At 53.9% G+C, this 17,791-nt stretch overlaps 6 protein-coding genes across 6 annotated transcripts; 3 read left to right on the forward strand and 3 right to left on the reverse strand.

Moving 5' to 3' along the window:
• Positions 1 to 252: 252 nt before the first annotated feature.
• AB675_4490 (uncharacterized protein) lies at positions 253 to 1,821 on the forward strand (the record flags this gene model as incomplete). Its single annotated transcript, XM_018144631.1, has 3 exons — positions 253 to 660; positions 1,334 to 1,346; positions 1,400 to 1,821. The coding sequence occupies 3 exons, from the start codon at positions 253 to 255 to the stop codon at positions 1,819 to 1,821; spliced, it is 843 nt and encodes a 280-aa protein (XP_017998901.1).
• Positions 1,822 to 2,487: 666 nt separating this feature from the next.
• On the forward strand, positions 2,488 to 3,534 carry AB675_4491 (uncharacterized protein; the record flags this gene model as incomplete). The annotated part of the gene is made up of 1 exon (XM_018144632.1): positions 2,488 to 3,534. One exon carries the CDS (start codon positions 2,488 to 2,490, stop codon positions 3,532 to 3,534), a length of 1,047 nt encoding a protein of 348 aa, XP_017998940.1.
• Positions 3,535 to 5,724: 2,190 nt separating this feature from the next.
• AB675_4493 (uncharacterized protein) lies at positions 5,725 to 6,568 on the reverse strand (the record flags this gene model as incomplete). The annotated part of the gene is made up of 2 exons (XM_018144633.1): positions 5,725 to 5,882; positions 5,950 to 6,568. The coding sequence occupies 2 exons, from the start codon at positions 6,566 to 6,568 to the stop codon at positions 5,725 to 5,727; spliced, it is 777 nt and encodes a 258-aa protein (XP_017999154.1).
• A 1,495-nt stretch (positions 6,569 to 8,063) lies between these two features.
• AB675_4494 (Inositol phoshorylceramide synthase regulatory subunit kei1) lies at positions 8,064 to 10,629 on the forward strand (the record flags this gene model as incomplete). The annotated part of the gene is made up of 4 exons (XM_018144634.1): positions 8,064 to 8,291; positions 8,446 to 8,732; positions 8,787 to 8,922; positions 9,634 to 10,629. The coding sequence occupies 4 exons, from the start codon at positions 8,064 to 8,066 to the stop codon at positions 10,627 to 10,629; spliced, it is 1,647 nt and encodes a 548-aa protein (XP_017999080.1).
• A 906-nt stretch (positions 10,630 to 11,535) lies between these two features.
• AB675_4495 (putative phosphomevalonate kinase) lies at positions 11,536 to 13,152 on the reverse strand (the record flags this gene model as incomplete). The annotated part of the gene is made up of 1 exon (XM_018144635.1): positions 11,536 to 13,152. One exon carries the CDS (start codon positions 13,150 to 13,152, stop codon positions 11,536 to 11,538), a length of 1,617 nt encoding a protein of 538 aa, XP_017999125.1.
• A 570-nt stretch (positions 13,153 to 13,722) lies between these two features.
• On the reverse strand, positions 13,723 to 16,298 carry AB675_4496 (Cell division control protein 48; the record flags this gene model as incomplete). Its single annotated transcript, XM_018144636.1, has 3 exons — positions 13,723 to 16,063; positions 16,115 to 16,198; positions 16,249 to 16,298. The coding sequence occupies 3 exons, from the start codon at positions 16,296 to 16,298 to the stop codon at positions 13,723 to 13,725; spliced, it is 2,475 nt and encodes an 824-aa protein (XP_017998968.1).
• Positions 16,299 to 17,791: the final 1,493 nt, after the last annotated feature.

The raw sequence follows: 17,791 nt of genomic DNA on the forward strand, positions 1-17,791 counted from the left end.
ACTGCGAGTGGGACTGCATCGTTTGCATTCAGAATTGAATGCTCGGATCTTGAGAGGTGAATGGGTGGCAAGACTGCATTTCCTTCGCCTCTCCTCGAGACTTCTGTTTATAGTGGCAGTTCAACGCTTCGACCTACGAACAAGTTGTCTCGCTTTTTCAGCTCGCAGTCGGTCTCGCGTTCGACAGTCGACCAGGTTAGTACGCTCCATGGACATCTGAGCGTTGCTGACCGCCATTGTCCAGTCCACGTCATGGCTGGCCCCGAGCCAGTGCGCACTTTCGGTGTCGGCGACATTGTGATTGCGAAGACGCTCGATCCTGAGACTGGTGTAATCGTTGACCGAGCCGCTACGATCCTCGAGCTCCTTGGGGCCACGGAGTTCGACGTGCTGATTCCGTACGAGAACTATCGGGTAAAATGCTACTACCTACACTCCGAGGGATGGATCTCAATGTCACGACGGCTGCCAGGCAACGCGCTGGAGGCTGCGCCGTATCCTAAAGGATCGCGTGTTGCGATCAGTCTGCACTGGTCCAGTACTGTAGGAGAGGTCATCGACGTCAAGATCGTCGACGGCGTGATCAAATACGACATTGAGATCGACTTGGGTGATCCCACCATCTTCACTTGCTCAGCTCTCCGTCTGCAGGCTGATATCGTAAGAAGACCAGTAAATCGACCGCTCACGGATGCGCTGGAGTCTGACAGCCATATCAAGAAAGCCAGGACATCTGAGCCTCTCTCGATGCCGTTTCGCCTGAAGTAGCTAGAGGTCAAAGCAGGCAGATCGATTGACACGATACGTTGACGTTCGAGCAACGGACCAGGGAGAGGATACAGCGGACTGAATTACCGGCATGAATCAAATGCATGGGGATGAAGCAGGGCCTCTTGAGTCTGGTTGCTTCTTCCAACAGGACAGCATCGCCGACGCGGATCAGAACCAAGATTTAGACGCAATTGGTGTGGACTTTGGGAGATGAAAATGGATGCTGGACTTAGCGAAGACGATTCGAATGAGTTGGCCGTCAAATTTGACCGTCGATATGCCTAGGATCCAGACAATACAGCACTTTGACGAACAGCATAGTGATTCATCGGAATCATTCGTGCCTTTCGACGAAGTTCTCGCAGGCGTCCGAGTCGAGGTTATGGGTGTGCGATCTTAGCAAAGTGGTCGCCAGGCTGCCGTGACAACCATCGACTTCACTTCAAAGTCATGTGAAAAGAACGATGGCTTCTTTGTTTCAGGTTTCGTATGTCGTCGCGCACCTTCGATATTGTTCCTTGCTTCACCATACGCTTGCCACAACGTACGGACAAACTCCCAGCCAGCAACTATGGGTAAGCATACTCCAACAAGGTACTCTCAAAGCGATCTTCTGACGTGATCTTAGCCACAACCAAGAACGGTCCTCCACGGAGTCGCCCGGAGTCGCCCACGTACAAAGTCGGCGACCTGGCGCTAGCAAGGATTTACAACACGTCTATCGCGGCACTGGGTGACCAAAGTGTCTTAGTGAGTATCACTGCTCTGGTCGCGGCGCCGGAACCGTCCAAACTCGAATACGACGTAACAATTGTCGGGCCCGGTCCTCCCTGGGGTGATTTTAGGCTGTCGAGCGAACAGCTGACGCCACTCAAGTATCAGTTGGGCCAAAAAGTCAGATCCTTGTGCCCGCGTGCAGCAGCTGAGTTCGGGCAAATCGTGTCCGTCAGAAAGGAGGGCAAGGAGGTCTTGTACGACATTCAGTTCATTGTTAAGCGTATGAGCGCCGATGAACTTGAACCTCTTCCGGCCGCCAATGAAGCAGATTGAGAAGTTGGTCAAGCACCACCAGCCAAGCGCCTGAAGACCGACCTGTGATCCCAACAGACGCGGTCTGTAAGTGCATTTCGCGCACAACTACTGTGCTCAACAGCCAGACGAGAGTGTACAACAGTAGCGGAAGGTTAGAAGCACGGGACTGGACGTCAGTGGCAGTGGAAGCATACATGCTAGAACTCGGAAGCAAGGATACGGCATTCAAAATAGTGGTGAAATGCCTGCGCTCAATGCAGTATTCTGCCCATGAGAATATCTGTCAACGTTGCGCCGGACCTGCGCTGGAATACCTCAAGCGCACACTTCCTCAACATCCTAAGCAACGCTATGATCTCGTCAGCGAAACACACTCCGCCGAACAACGAGCAGACGCTTGGAATCAGTCCAGTCGGATCTAGCTAGACCTTACGGCAAGCCCTCATAGATCACCACAGCAGTCTCAATACAATGGAATCATGACTGCCCAGCCTGCTGTTTACCGTATGCATTGTCTCATGACCTCCGCTGGGTTCCATTGCGTTCCCTTGGGGCACAAACCCGTCTTGTAGGTGACATAAGTATTGGCAGACACGACTTCCTCCTCTGCTGCACTCTTTACCGGTTGTCCCTGTATAGGGATCTCAAAATACGATTGTGCCTAGACTGAGGTCCCGAGACGTTATGGAGCACCATCGACAAGCAACGCCAGAGCGGCAGCAAGAGGCGACAGCAGAACGAGAGCGAAGACCAGGTCAAAGACCAGACGCTGCACCACACAGAACTCCAGACCGCACCAGCACCCAACAGCCAGGCCTCCGAACGAACCCAGGAGAAGGAGTAGTAGCTGCATCCACCACATCCACACCAATTCAAACAGCACCGTCACCCTCCAGCCCCAGCGCGACCATCGCACCCACCGCAAACATACCGAAGTTCCACGTCAATGATATCGTGAAGATCAAGCCCCGCCACATGCACCTCGACGAATGCTTCATGCGAGTCGCCCAAGTAGGCCTCAAACAACACGGTGGTCGCGAAGTCTGGCACTATCGAATCGGCGACGACAGGCAGATCAATGAGAGCGGCAACGACTTCATGCTCTTGGAGTTGCGTCGGCAAAGTCACCTCAAAAAACCGTGGACAAAAGGCCCAAAGGTTGGGGGAGAAGTTGACTTTCCGACGCTGTACCAGGGCATGGGTTCAAGTGCGACGTATTCTCGAGGAAGAGTGGTGCAGAGGATTGTCGCAGACGGGCAGGTCTATCTGAGGGTTTTCTGTCCGCAGCCTGTACTTACGTTGAGCTTGCGTTGCATGGTGCCCGCGGAAGAAGACAGGAAGAGGCCGAGGGTTGGGGCGTCGGTCACCTTTCCGACACCGGATCAGGGCATGGGGCTCAGTGTGCGGATGACGAGTGCAAAGGTCGTGCAGGTGATTGACTTGGGGCACGATGTGGTGGTCAGATTGGACACGAAACCCATACTTACCTTGAACTTGAATGGTATCGTGGTCGCGCCAGGCGATGAGACAGAAGCAACAGATCGAGGAGAAGTGTCGGATGCTCCATGGGCCAGCGAAGTTGAAGCAGAAGCGACAGATGAAGAAGAAGACGATCAAGAAGACGATTACGCTGGCGAGCATATTGACAGCGAGGGTCTCGACATAGTCATGAGCGACGATGGCGGCGGCAATGATCTGGAGAATTGGCTCCCAGAGCGACACCCGCTGTGAAAGCTTGATGGGGAATTTGTCCGACGGTCCTGCCTCTGGGACTCATGACTCACCAGCAAAAGTAGCATTTCAAGACCATGGAGTTGCTTGGACAAGTTGATCAAGGGTAGTAATGCAACGTACCTCAGCTAAACAGTTTTCCTACTTGAGTGTGTACTTGAAAATCTCAGCCTTGTCAGTCAGCCTTGTGCGAACGCGACTGCACTCGCTGCCTTCCTTCCGCATACCTGGAGTTGCTCGCGATCACTTCATCTTCCTTGACTTCGCAACACCGTCTACACATTAAGCACAATCCGTCTCGCCGTCTTCAAAACCTGTTCGATTCGACGCAATCTCTATCGTGCGGCAGAGCTACAGGCCACTACTCCAGCGCTGCCATCGCAGCTTCGACCTCCCAACCTCTAACCTCACACCACATTCCGCCGCAATCATGGTTCGTCCCTCTGTTCCAATCTTTCCCAAGAACTCCCGAGAACATCCAACTAACATCCCATGCACAGTCCCTCCGCATAGTCCCCCAAACCGCCCACGCCACAACCACAAACAACACCACCTCCCAACTCAAATCCGCCCCATCACAATCCACCGCCCGCGGTGCGCCCTCCGCCCCAGGCCTGCACGACACACTTCGCTCCTCACTCAACCCCACCACCTCAACCACAACCTCCCAAAAAGGCCAACCAACCTCATCTACCCACCCTCTCGAAGCCCGCCTCACAGCCTGGACGCAGACTCAAGAAACCCTCCAACACTCCCTCCTGCGCCGCACATACGGCCTCGCTGAACCTTACGTCGCGGGATGGAGCTGCAGATGGTGCGTTCAGCCGATAACTTCCGTCCGAGTGTGTTGGGCGCTCCGTCGGCGGTGCAAGAGGAGATCTTGATGGGTCGGGATACGGAGATTAGTTGGGAGGATGTGTATCAGGGACAGGACGGTGCGAAGTTGAGCGAGACATTGCCGGGAGAGGGAAAGCATGGGCTGGCTGGGTGGCATGAGCAGATGGAGGGGATGGTTGGCATGGGGAAGTGGTAGAATGGGTGTGATGGGCCAGGATGTTGATGGAGACTTTGTACGGAAGGGCATTCCGTCAGAGGGATTTGCTCGGGGTCGCTCCGATGGGAAAACTGGAAAAGGCTACTGGATCCTGTCGACAGAGGGATCGCGGTGTTCAGAAGGACCAGCCAGAGCGACAGCGTATGCCATGACGTGTCCAACTCTATGCCCGGGCTTGCATTGCGGATCCCGCTATGTGCGGCATTGAACCCGAGCTCCTGCTGCTATCAGTCGCTCAAGCCCCTTCTGCAAAACAAAGCATGGCTCTGGCCGCTTGTCTCAGGCTGAGAGTAGAGCTCTCCATAGCAATCAATGCACGGCGTACGATTCAAAGTCAACCGAGAAGCGTAGCGAGAGCACACATGTACGAGGACACAAGCTTGTCCGATCGTTCATACCCTTCCGTTTGACAGGCTGGATGCTTCGTCTACATCAACACCTGGGTTGCCTTGGCATGCCTTGACCGAAACCCCCATCAATCTGAGCCAAGCGCCATAATGTCCTTCCCATTCCTTGACCCGATTATGTACAGATCCTCTCTCAAGCGCAACTCTGCTCAGAAACGAAAAACCGAAGCCGTCGGTGCGCCACCCATCTCCTTCCCACCCATGTTGACCCATGACGTGTCACGCTCATAGCAACGCTGAGGCTTCCACCCATCGAGCCCTTTCCGCCCATGAGAAAGCGTCAGCATATCTCCATTCTCGCCTCTTAAGTCTCTTGCTCGCTCACTCACTATCTCGTCGTAGCCGGTTCGCCGGGATATGCAAGCCATGGTCTAGATAGGTACATGAAAGACAATTCGCAATCACGCAGAAAATTTGAAGACTCTGATTCGAAGATGTGCCGGATGTCGCGTAGTGTTTTTGGGAGTGTTCGAGTCGTCAATTTCGAAAGCTGAGTGAATCGTCCCCCCAGATTTTGGTCCTTCTCTCACTCGAAAGTCTTGATTAGAAGCCGTCCACCCGTCGTGTTCTTGGGGCGGCTTTTGCTTGGGAGAGAAATAAGGCGGACTCCCTGAGGATGAGGCATGCGACAAGGGAAGCACTCCGTAGCGCGCCTTGTTCTCCGGAACACATAAGAGCATGCGAGTGTGCGTGTATCAACAGATACGTCGATATTGTGAAAATGTCCCTTCACATCACGAGACACCTACAGCCAGCACTCCGCTCCTGCTGGTCTCTCTGCGCCGACATCGAGGTTTTACCTCCCTTGGCGTCTTCCTCCTCAACGAAGTCTTGAGGCTTAATGGTCATATGTATGACATTGGGAGCGTCTGCGCTCAGTTTAGAGTCTGTCAGAATATGTTAGCTGAATTCGTTCTTATCGATCTCAAAGTGCGACACTACAGGTCAGCATACCTTTCAGGGGCGCCTTGTCGTCCAGCAACTTGCCAAAGCTAATGAGCCGAATACTGCTTGGACTGGCAGGCTGTTGTTCCCATTCATCTCGCCATTCCCGCAGAATGAGCTCTTTCAGCTTGTAAACGCTGAGCTCATACGGATCGTTACCCGGAACCTCGACATTTCGCTTTTGTAGATATTTCGCATCAAGCTTGAACGGATGCCTCGCTCCAGAAGTAAGCAGAAGTGTTATCAGTAATGTCGGACCACCTTCCTCGGCATCTTTCGCAGGCACGGACGGCGAGTCTGAGGACGGACCGATAGCGGTAGAGAACGTCCGGGAAACAGGAGCAGTGGTGGGCATAGTGTCTGCTGGGGGAATTGGAGGAGGATGTGCAGCTTGCTCGAGCGCAGTGTAGGTGTCGGTCCGTTGAGGACCGGGTGGGTGTGATGAGGTGGTGGAAGTTTGCCGTTCTGCAGAGGTATCGCTGGTAGTCTGTTTCGACTCAAGTTGGGTCAACTCGACCGGCGTTGATGCAGGCATACTATCTTGTGTTCGCTCTGGATGCGGTATGTCCTGGGGTGTGGACTGATCGGCGGAGGTGGTGACGGCTGGTGGGTCGGATGTCGTAGCCATGGTGGATGTCAAGCAGGTCTATCTGCACCTGAATGATGCACGAAAATACAGCTAGAGGCCGCCCTGCGTTGGTACAGAATGACGAATGTAGCGAGTGACGATGAGAGCAATTGCAAGGCAAAGTCTCGAGTATATCGCTCTCTCGGATGGGTTGGGCCGAGGAAAGCTGGGAACTTGATGGAGGGAGGACTTCCAAGAAGGACAAGACGGCGGATCTGGGGGTGGAAATGCAATCGAGGCTAGACTCGAACAAGCGGCGGCGATAGTGGCTGCTTTCTCATCCAGACGAGCCAGACTCAGGCTTGTGGTTGCATTTCAATCATTCAGCCAGACAAGGGTGTGGGTTCCGCGCCAACGATGGAAGATACTTGTAACCGATATGGTTTTGTTAATAGGCAAAAGCGAGAGAAATCATCGGTGTGTTCGACGAAGCGAGGGTAATTGAATATGGTGATGTTTCATATCAGTGATTACGTGACCTAACGGATGTGCCTACAATACTTGGAAGCAGCTCTTTTCTGGCGGATGTCCTATCGCGAAGGTGCAGCTCGGCAGGAATGCCCATCTGAGAGGTTACCTCTTCCGGGCGGGAAAGCCCCTATCGATGAGGGCTGCAAGGGCACAGATTTTGTGTGGGTGGCCGCGTGGCTGCCCAGGTGCATAAATACCACTCCTCCCCCACACTCTTCCTTGAAAAGTGACTTTCGGGAATGTCTTCGCACCAGTCGACATATTCTCTTGACATGTGCACAATGCATTCAAGGGTCTAGTCACCATCGCTGGAACAGTGCTTCGAGTGCTCCCGCTGAAAACTCCTAACGTGGTCTCAGGCGACTTACTTGCTCGGTGTTCTGCTCCTATGACATCGGCAACGCGCCTGTCATCGGGACAATGATGAGACTGTAGAACGCAGTTGTCCCGATCTCGTGCTTCAGGCGGACTTAGCCTTACGATTTTCTGTGCCGCTGCTCAGCCGTGCGCCAGATAACAGAGCACAGCAGCTAATGTCACTAAAAGTGTTTACACAGGTTGCTGCCTCCAATCATGACCAGCAGAAATGAGCCCAGGAGACCGGAGTCAGGACCTCGGACCACGCCGCAGGCACAGTCCGTATAGCGACAATACATGACAGAAACCTAGCACGAGTAGAGGCGCTCGAGTGAAAGGTAAGTCAATTGGCGGGATGCGAATGTGATCACGGCCGATTCCGTAACATTTATACGAGCGATTCCGCCATCATACTACCCAGATTCCATCAATTGGGCTTGTCGTCAACTCACCAAGAGACAGATCCGGAGCGAGGGCCTGCTTTGTGAGATTGCTGGATCACTGTGTCGATGATCTGACGGCTCGCTGAGACAACGCAGATTATGGTAAACGCGGATCATGGTGTCAAAAGGTATAAGACAATGTCTGCTCCTCAGCAGGCTTTGCGCTACGAAGTTTTCTCTGCACATTCCCTGTCGTGGGGCCCAAAGTACATGTACCAGTCACGATGCGGTTCTTTGAGTATATACTTCCTACTTTGCTTTTCTCTACTGCGACCTTAGCGGCAGCGACGAAGACGACTACAAGCCCAACAGACTTGTCCAAGACCTTCCGCCCATCTACTACAACTTCAGTGGCGTTGACCGACACTTCTCTCGTCTCTGCTACAAGTTCAGCGGTAACAACCACGAAAACTTCCCTGCCACAATGCATCAAGGTTGACAAGCCTCTGCTCGTAGGTGTACCTGAACCTTCTCAGCGCTATCTGTGCTGACCTGCAGCAGTCCTTTCAGGGAGTTCCGAAAACATCATTCCCTATACCGCGTGGCCGCCCAAACAACATCAACCTTGACGGCTGATCCTTCACTGGCTGGAATGCCCTTGACCAGAGGGTATTTCTTGTGCAGCCGACCACAGAAAGCGACACTTGTCTCATCAACCTCATCCGCGAGCCAACGAACTCCGGTCCAACGCCAGCAAAGATTGTTCTCAATGGTGTCTTCTTCCCAAAGAATGCTGCCACGAAGGCTTTCGCTTTGGAGAGCTTCGATTGGAAAGCAGCAATCAATGGGACAGGTCAAGTAGTCCAGGCCGTCTTGACTGTTACGTGCGAGAAGGCTGGGCCACCCACCGATGGCAATCGACCAACTGTCTCCAAGGGTGGCTTAACGTTCACGTGAGTCTTGTGGTGTATCTCCGTGCTCAGTCTAGCCACTGACCAAGCTGTTAGCAATACTGTGGATGGGTCAAATGTCGCGCCAGCCCAAGCGAGCTTCGGACAAAGGTTTGAGAAGCTCTTCTCGTGCACACTGGACGCTAGATTCTTGGACAATCCCACGGTTGTTCTCGCGTTGCTTCTGGACAATGTGAGGTATTCAATTTGGGTTCTGCCTAAGGGAGCCAGCGACTGCCGTCTTCCATAGAGGGCGGACAAATAGCCCGTCCCTTGGCTTGAGTACAAATTTCTGTTTGCTGCAAGCCCGAGCACTCATATGAGATGCCTGTCGGATGATGTGCTGTGAATATGCAGCAGCATTTAGATTCGGAGGTGTAGTCTCCATTCTTGGACAGAGCGCAACGCAGGCCGGACACACATCACTGCTGTCGCTCCTGATGTAATGGTTCGTTCCTAGGTATCAGGTGTATCATCAAGAGACGTCGACTGTGTTAAACTGTAGGAATAACTGCAAGCGCTGCTGGACGTAGACATGCCAAGCATCGCATCTCGTCAGCGTGCATGTGGCGGACTCCACCATATCCGGCCTCAGCCGCCCAGTGGTAATTTCCCTCTTCGTAGATCAGGCCTCAAAGGCACACGCTCTTTTCACCTCTCCTCTTGATATATCGCACGACCTTGACGCAAAGTGAGAGGCCTGTTCCGGCATTTGTCTCAGTCCACGCGAAACACAGCAAAGATGGGGCTTTCATCACGACTTCTCCGCCTCCCGCGACCCCAAGTGAGTTATCCTCTCAAGTGCCACGGCGCATGATGCCTGCCTCCGCGAGCGTCTTTCAGCGCACTCAGTCCTCGTCCGAGAGTGTGACTGGGAGATCGCCTACTAATAGCAACCTCACAGAAATTCCTCGGGACCCTGCCCCTCTCGACCGGCGCGACGCTCATCACTCTCTCCCTTCTCATGAATAAGCTCTCCGGCCTGTACGGCATCATCGCGCTCATCACCGGCTATGACCTCTCCAGCCTACAACTGTCCATGTACGTCTACAGCGTCTTCGCATTGGTCCTCACGATCTACCTGGGTCAACACATCAAAACACAATCGCCTTTACAATGCTTAGCACTTGCGTGGTTTTACGCCTTGGACACAGTCCTCAACGCAGCATGGACGGCCGCATTCGCGGTCAGCTGGTTTTTAGTCCTGGTGGCACATAACGCAGGACAGCCAGTCAAGGGCGGACCGAAAGGCACAATGGGCGACACAGCGGGCTTCACCAACCCACAAGTCAACGCCAGCAGCGTCACCGTTGCCGCAGACGGCGTGACGCCGCCAGCCATCGCGACCGAAGCCGTTGTGGGCGTCGTTGAGGCCGACAAGCCCGCCGGAGTCGACGCACACTCCCACGGCAGCGTCGCCGGCGCTGTGCTGAGCCCCGAGAGCATGAACAGCATCGGCATAATCATCGCCCTGTGGACCGTCAGAGTGTATTTCTGCATCATCATGCTCGGCTGGGCACGCATGGTCATCCGCCAGCACATCGCCAAGAACGCAAGTCAGAATTACGAAAGCGCCAGCAAGGATCAATCGATGGGCGAGAATCCTTTCGATGAGAGTAAGCCAGAGGGTCAAGGCTGGAAAGGCAAGCTCGGCAGGTTCCTGATTGGGCTGGGAAGGAGCTACTGGCTGGGCAAGGACGAGGATGATGCGTGGATGTACGGCATGAAATTCCGTCGCAGCAATGAGACTGGCACGATTTTGTCGAGTGCGGAGCCAATTGGCCTCGTGGAAAGGGAAAGGAGACGGAGAAGTGGCACTGGACCGCCTCAGCCCGCGATTGAGCTGCAACAGCCGTCTGCTGACCCGAAGGCGTTGCAGGTGCCAGCTGCGAATGTTTGAGCGATGCTGCGAGCAGAGCAGCCAAAAATTGACCAACCTGTGTCTGGGCGGGCGTTCTGGGACGGTGTTGATGGATGTATATTACGTAGGTGACGACTACGAACCCTGACAGGCTGAGTTGCTGGAGGACTCTAGACAGCGTAGACGAACATGCATAGCGGGATTTGGATATAGTTCTTGCACACTTGGACCGCAATTCGTGTTGTGCTGTAGTCAGTAGTCATCTCACGCCAGCATACAATGCTTCGTCGTGCAAGCCGAGAAACATGGTGAAAGAACTTCAGCGTTCGAGTGGGTCATCCGGTCTGTGCAATGCTTCCCTCCAGCCGGATGACGAGTGCATCGTGGCGTTTCATGACGCCGGGTGACAAGTCTTTCCAGTCGCTGCTACCGCCGGATGACATGATTCAAGGGCCAGTTCCTGACTTCCATTTCGCCACTTGTGCATTGGAACGCATCTGCTAAGTGTTATACTGAGTGTTGCGGGGGTGGCAGAGGAGGACCCGTCGGTGTATCACTGTCGAAAGGGTTTGGCATATGTGCACTGAGGGTGAGAAGCTCGGGGGGCAGTCGAAGCCTCGCGTGCACATGCGCATCTATATCCTTTCAGACTTGGGCACTGAACATCGAACCCACGACACAGTTTTGTCTCCTTTCTGAATGCACGGAGTCGGCTGCTCCTGCGAGTCAACAGAGCCCCGCAAGACCATCACTTGCTTCGAACAACCAAGGTGCAGTGGTTGTATTGGGCGCTCGATGCCTTCGATGTCTACCGGTCTGGCTGAAGGACGCACCTTCCGTGCAGCACTACCTCCGCTACACGCTGCCTCAGTCGCTCCTGCCTTGGAGCTTCTATCTATCTTTCTCGCTTAGTTGGCCAATCATCACTTCAACAGCCACTCTCGTTCACCGCCAACCTGCATATCTCCCTCCATCCTCCACCTCTTCTCGCCAGACACCCTCGCTAGCCTGCCTGACGCCTAACAACCTCACTTTGCCGATCTCTGGCCCTTCCTCAGCGATCTTTGCCTCATTGTCATTTGCTGTCCACTTCCAGCCCTCCAATGACCCCTCCAGCTCCTTTATGATTTCCGGCCTATCCTCGACAAGGAGTGCCACAGCATCGTATCCGCCTGCTCCAGGTGCAACACCACCAATGATTCCTCTGATGGCGGAGACGTGGTCCAACAAAGCTGTTATGGGCGGTGGCTCAACGGGAACGCCCGAGGATGCTGTCATTTGCTGAACGAGGTGGCGCATAACGGATATGATCTGCTTGAGCCTCGCGTATCGGTTGTCGATAGTGGTGTCTGTTTGTTGACTGTTCGTGGGCATTGACTTGCTCAACCGTGTCAATTCCCTGCAAAGCTCCTCCTGACTTTGTAGCAGGTTACCCCAGATCCTTTCGCTTTCATCTGGGCGAGCCTTCCTCCACTGAAGCATCTTTCGCACCATACTCGGCGTCTCGCTCCCGCAATCGACATCGCACAACACGAGCCTCAGCCCCTCGGGGATAGCCACTCCGTTCTCCTTTACTTCGGCATTCCACTTCAGTCCTTCTCCATCCTCAGCCGCCACGTTTTCAACACAGCGATACAGCCGGCCTGAGAATCCTTCAGAATCTGCCTCGCCAATTTGCTCCAGCACGGCGGGACTGAACCTCCGATACAGACAGCTGCCAAACACCGCAGCAGCAACGTCAAACCCGCTGCCGACTTTACCTTGAGCGGCGGAGTGGGCCGCTTGAGCGAGGTTGTGGATTTGGGATTTTCGAGAAGGTGAGACTGCGGAGAAACTGTTTGTCGTTTCCGAGTGGGAAGAAGGATGGTTCGTGCTGCTGTCATTGCTGATAGTAGTGTCACTGGAAAGGTAGAACTCTAGGATGGCACCGACTAGGGCTGTAGTGAGGGCGGCCGAGCTGCCGAGACCAGTCTTGTGCGCGTTTGGGAGGGTAGTGTTGAAGGACTTGAATCGTCTCGATTGGGCCGTATGCTGTTGTAGCGCAGGTGCATCGTCAGACTCTTGAGAGGGAGAAGAGGAGGAGTAGTAGTCGTCGTCCGCCAGGACCGTGATCTGTATATCACCTTTTCCCAATACTCTGCCTTGTCCAGCATGTCCATTTTGCCGATCTTCCGACGAATGTTCGGTAGCGTAGGCCAGATAGGTCAAAGCATATCGCAGCGCCGTCTCCACGAACTTGTTCTTCGTGTGTGCTTGTCCGTCGCCCACCTCGTCCACGACCTGCACCACACTCACTTCACCATCTCCGGATCTTATAGCATACGACCACACTGCACCATCAAATTGCGGACTTCGCACCATAACCCGAACTTCATCGCGTCCTGTTCCTGACAGTCTCCGCTGATGTCCTACGGGCTCAATGAGGACGTGTATCCTCGCATCCAGGCCAAAGACCAGACCGGTATGTTGTCGGTCGAGCACGAGGAAGCCGCCCGCGAAGAGGACTTTTCCAGGTGCCGAAATCGCTACTACTGGCGAGGCTGTTGCTGCTGCTGGTGCCATATCTGTGATCACGGAATGAGGTCCGCGTAGGACAGGGCCTTTCTTTGCGTTGAAAATGGCGCGTAGTAGGTGCAGATGTTATGCTCCCCGCCTGCTCAGTGCATAGCGACCGCGAAGGCAGACAGGCAGACTGAGCATGCGGCGTTCTTTCTCAATGACACAGGCTCAATCGCCTCTCAGCTCACTGTGCTTAGCGAGAGGGACGTCGCGCCGAGCGATTCGGTCAGCAGGAGCGAGTGACTAGGATTAGGGAGAAGGATTATGGGAAAAAAGGCAACGAGGCGGTCAAGCTTCGGCACACGGATTTGGCGTCATTATCTCCTCTGGGACTTGCTGTCGATTTCTGAGGTCTGGATGTGCATGGCGCGAACGTAGATCATTGAAGACTTTGCATACTATCTGAGAATCTATCTTTGAAGCCCATTCGTCTGGAAGGCTACCTTTCGATCATCGTACCTCACCGACGTGCTGCGCAAGTGCTTCCGCCAAAGCCACCGAGATAACGCCAGGGAGGGCGCCCGGTCAGACAACCCACGTCCATCACGCTCAGTCTAAATAGATACCTGGGAACTAGTCATACAGGCTGTCATCGTTGCCAGCGTCACCAAAGCCGTTACTGCCGTTGGCAGCAGCAGCATTGCCGGCCTCCTCAGCACCGGGGAACTTGAAGAAAGCGCTACCACCACTCTGCTTCATGGCCTGGGCAAACGCTTCATACCGACGGATCTCGACATCGCTGACGGAACGACGAGCAGCCGACATAGCCTCTTCGAAATGAGCCTTGGTAAGCATGGGTACTGGATCCTCAACTTCTTCATCTTCATCCATAGCGTCATCACCGCGAGCCTCACGTTCTTTGGTGCGCTCGATGTCAGCGGCGATGGACTGCTTGATAGCGAGCTTGACAGCACGCTGAGTGACGAAGCCAAGATCGGCACCAGAGAAGCCGTGAGTCTTGCTGGCAATGTAGTCGATGTCGATATCGGGTGAGACGGGGGTCTTGCGGAGCTGAGCACGCAGGATACCAGCACGGGAAGCCTCATCCGGCAGAGGAACGTAGACGAGAGTATCGAGACGGCCAGGTCGGCAGAGAGCGTTGTCGAGTTGCTCAGGTCGGTTAGTGGCGCCAATGACGAATACGTTCTTCTTGGAGGTCATGCCGTCCATCTCAGTGAGGAGCTGGTTGACAACACGATCGGAAGCGCCACCGGCATCTCCGACAGAGCCACCGCGTGACTTGGCAATGGAATCCAATTCGTCCAAGAAGACCACACAGGGTGCGGCAGCACGGGCCTTGTCGAAGATGTCTCGGATGTTGCTCTCAGACTCACCGAACCACATTGAGAGCAGCTCAGGACCTTTGATAGAGATGAAGTTGGCTGCACACTCGTTCGCAACAGCTTTGGCAAGCATAGTCTTACCAGTACCTGGTGGACCGTAGAACAGAACACCACGAGATGGCGAAAGACCGAACTTGAGGAACTTCTCAGGGTGGTCGACAGGGTACTGGACGGACTCGATGAGCTCGCGCTTGACATTCTCAAGACCACCAATGTCGTCCCAGCGAACGTTGGGTACTTCGACGACAGCAACCTCACGAAGAGCTGATGGGTTGGACACGCCAAGAGCGAATTGGAAGTTCTCCTGGGTGACGCCTAGTGAGTCAAGAACCTCGGCATCGATGGTGTCTTCGTCGAGATCGATGAGATCCATCTTCTCACGAATCTGTTGCATGGCAGCTTCTGAGCAGAGAGATGCAATATCAGAACCGACGTAACCGTGGGTCTCGGCCGCGATAGTCTCAAGGTCGACGTCCTCGCCGAGCTTCATGTTCTTGGTGTGGATCTGGAGAATCTCGAGACGGCCAGTTGGGTCTGGAATACCGATATCGACTTCCCGATCGAAACGGCCGTAGCGGCGAAGGGCAGGATCGATGGTGTTGGGACGATTGGTAGCGGCCATGACAACCACGTTGGACCGGGCCTTCATGCCGTCCATAAGAGTCAGCAGCTGAGACACCACACGACGCTCAACTTCGCCATTGGTCTTGTCACGCTTGGGTGCGATCGAATCGATCTCGTCAATAAAGATGATAGCCGGAGCGTTCTTCTCAGCTTCCTCAAAAGCCTTGCGCAGATTTGATTCTGATTCACCAGCCATCTTGGACATGATTTCGGGGCCGTTGATGAGGAAGAAGAAAGCACCAGTCTCGTTGGCGACGGCTCGGGCCATCAGTGTCTTACCGGTACCGGGAGGACCATACATGAGAATGCCTCGAGGAGGCTTGATACCGATGGACTTGAAAAGCTGAGGGTGGCGGAGTGGAAGCTCAACCAATTCTCGGACCTGGGCCATCTGCTTGCGGCAGCCGCCAATATCGTCGTAGCCGACCTCGTTGAGATTGCCCTCTTCATCTTCACGCTGGATGGGCTCGCCTTCGCAGTGGATGACTGTGTCTTGAGCAACGATGCCGAACTCGGGAGGATCGACTTCGACAACCTTGAACTCCACTTGCCGCATACTAGCTCGGACAGTGAAGAGATCACCTTGTCGAACGGGTCGATAGGCTTCGAGGAAGTATGGCTTGAGGAAGACGTCGAAGAGAGAGCCGGTAAGACCCTCGATCGTATCGGCAATGGGCAATACAGCAATGCGCTTCGCATACTTGATGTCTGGGCAAGGGTGCACCGTAATGATGTCGCCATGCTTGACTCTCAAGTTGTGGCGGACGACTCTGTTGATGCGAGCACTGCCATCATCCAGATCATCATCGGCGAGGACGATGAGTACGGTGTCCTTTCTCTTCTTGCCCTTGACGAGCACGGTATCGCCACGGAAGAGCTGGAGGGTCTCCATGGTGTTGTTGGAGAGGACGATCGTCGAGTTGTCATCGTTGGTGGCGTCGGTGACCCTGTGATGTTGTTAGTCGTGATCAGGGAATGAAACGGTGGCGTCTACTTACATCAACGAATTTGGCTTCTTCTTCTTCTTGAGAATGGCCGTCTGTGTGTCGAGCTCCTCCTTCTTCTCTGCGCCGGACGCATCACTGTCACGAATGTTAGCGGGGTCGTTTACGAGTTTGATACTTGGACTTACTTGAGATTGACCTTCTCCTTTCTAGGAGCTTTGGGCGAGTCTGCGGACATCTTGAAAGATGTGTTTGGCTGATGAGAAATCACTCCAGTCGATGTGTTTCGAGATTAGGTTCGGGAAGACTCTGTGTTATTGCAAGCGGTATCCAGTCCAAAATGGATTGACGGGATAAGCACGGGTTGTAGAGAGTGGTAGACAAGAAGGAGAGAGCGATGGTGTGCAGCAAAATAAATGTCTTGATGAGGTACAGCAAGTGATGGAAAGCTGCAGTGCCTTCTCTCAAATGATATTCAAGCGGCAAAGTGACGAGCAGTTGCCGGACCTAGCAGGCAAACTCCGACCTATCTGTGACGCGGTGAATTGTCGCCTGGAGAAAGAAGCCTGTGGAAAGGCAGCGAACTCACCCGACTTTCGGACGAGGCGTCAGGTCGCCTGCCAAGCTCAAATAGCCGCTCCTGCCTTAAAACGAGGTGCCTTGAGGTAGGAGGCCATCAGCTCATCGCATCAGTGCCCCGACGCAGCTGAGCAGGTGCTCCTTCACTAGTGAGCTTCACTGGACTTTCCACAGGCCTATAAATTTCGCAACCAGAATCTTGGACATCAGTCTTTCCATGGTACTAGACCAGCTATTTAGATGGCATGGTGCAATGGTTCAGCACATCACACCAAGCATGCTGTCTATGTATGGTCGACGATCGATCTGAAAGTTCGGCTTGCCTGAGTGAGGAGACGCCAGTTGGTTGCTATCAATATTAATTTTTGCCTTTTTGGAAGAGCATTCGTCTTGCTACGGGTTAAGTGTCTGTCTAGAAATAGTCCTACGTGATATGAGCAGAGCAAAGTTCTAAAGTCCGTGATGTGCTAATAGATAACGATGTACAGATAGCTATACTGCCAGCGACTTCCAATACTGCCATCGACTTGGAAGTCGCTGGCGTGGACTGATGTTTCCTTTGGTCATCATGAGAATGAATCGGTGGACCTCGTCATGTGCACTCGACAGTGTTATGTTTGCCATGCAGGTTCCTGCCTTGAATACTACGACAACTGCTTCGGGCATATAAGTCGAGCCCAAGACTTCTCGATCAGTCTTCAAACCTCTTGTGTACGCTTGCCTGAAACACATACAGCGTCCGCGACTCGACATTGCAGGACATCAAGGTCTCTAACATCTCAGCCCTGATGCTATCGCGTGGCAGAATGATAGCGATCTGTGGTACGACCATTGGGGCAACACAATTCACGGCAGCTCAAGACCTTTGCTGCCAGAAAGGGAGTATGCCTGCAGAGTATAGGTATACCCCAAGTGTCAGCTGTGCCTGAACTCTAATCTCACGGAAGGAACGGATGTCGCAACGGACACGGCGCCGTCGCGATCCTGCTCAGAACCTTGATGCTTTCAATGGTTGTAACACGCGTCAAAGGGTGTCACTGAACCTGGCCCATCATTCCACCTACTATTCCCCCTGCCGTTGTGCTTCGTCCCCACGAAGCGGGGACCCCGTCCTTATCCCGTTCAAGCTCATTAAGCTCAAGAAGCTTTCCC

This window comes from Cyphellophora attinorum (genome assembly GCF_001299255.1).
Source record: "Cyphellophora attinorum strain CBS 131958 chromosome Unknown Contig16, whole genome shotgun sequence".
NCBI classification, from domain to species: Eukaryota; Fungi; Ascomycota; class Eurotiomycetes; order Chaetothyriales; family Cyphellophoraceae; genus Cyphellophora; species Cyphellophora attinorum.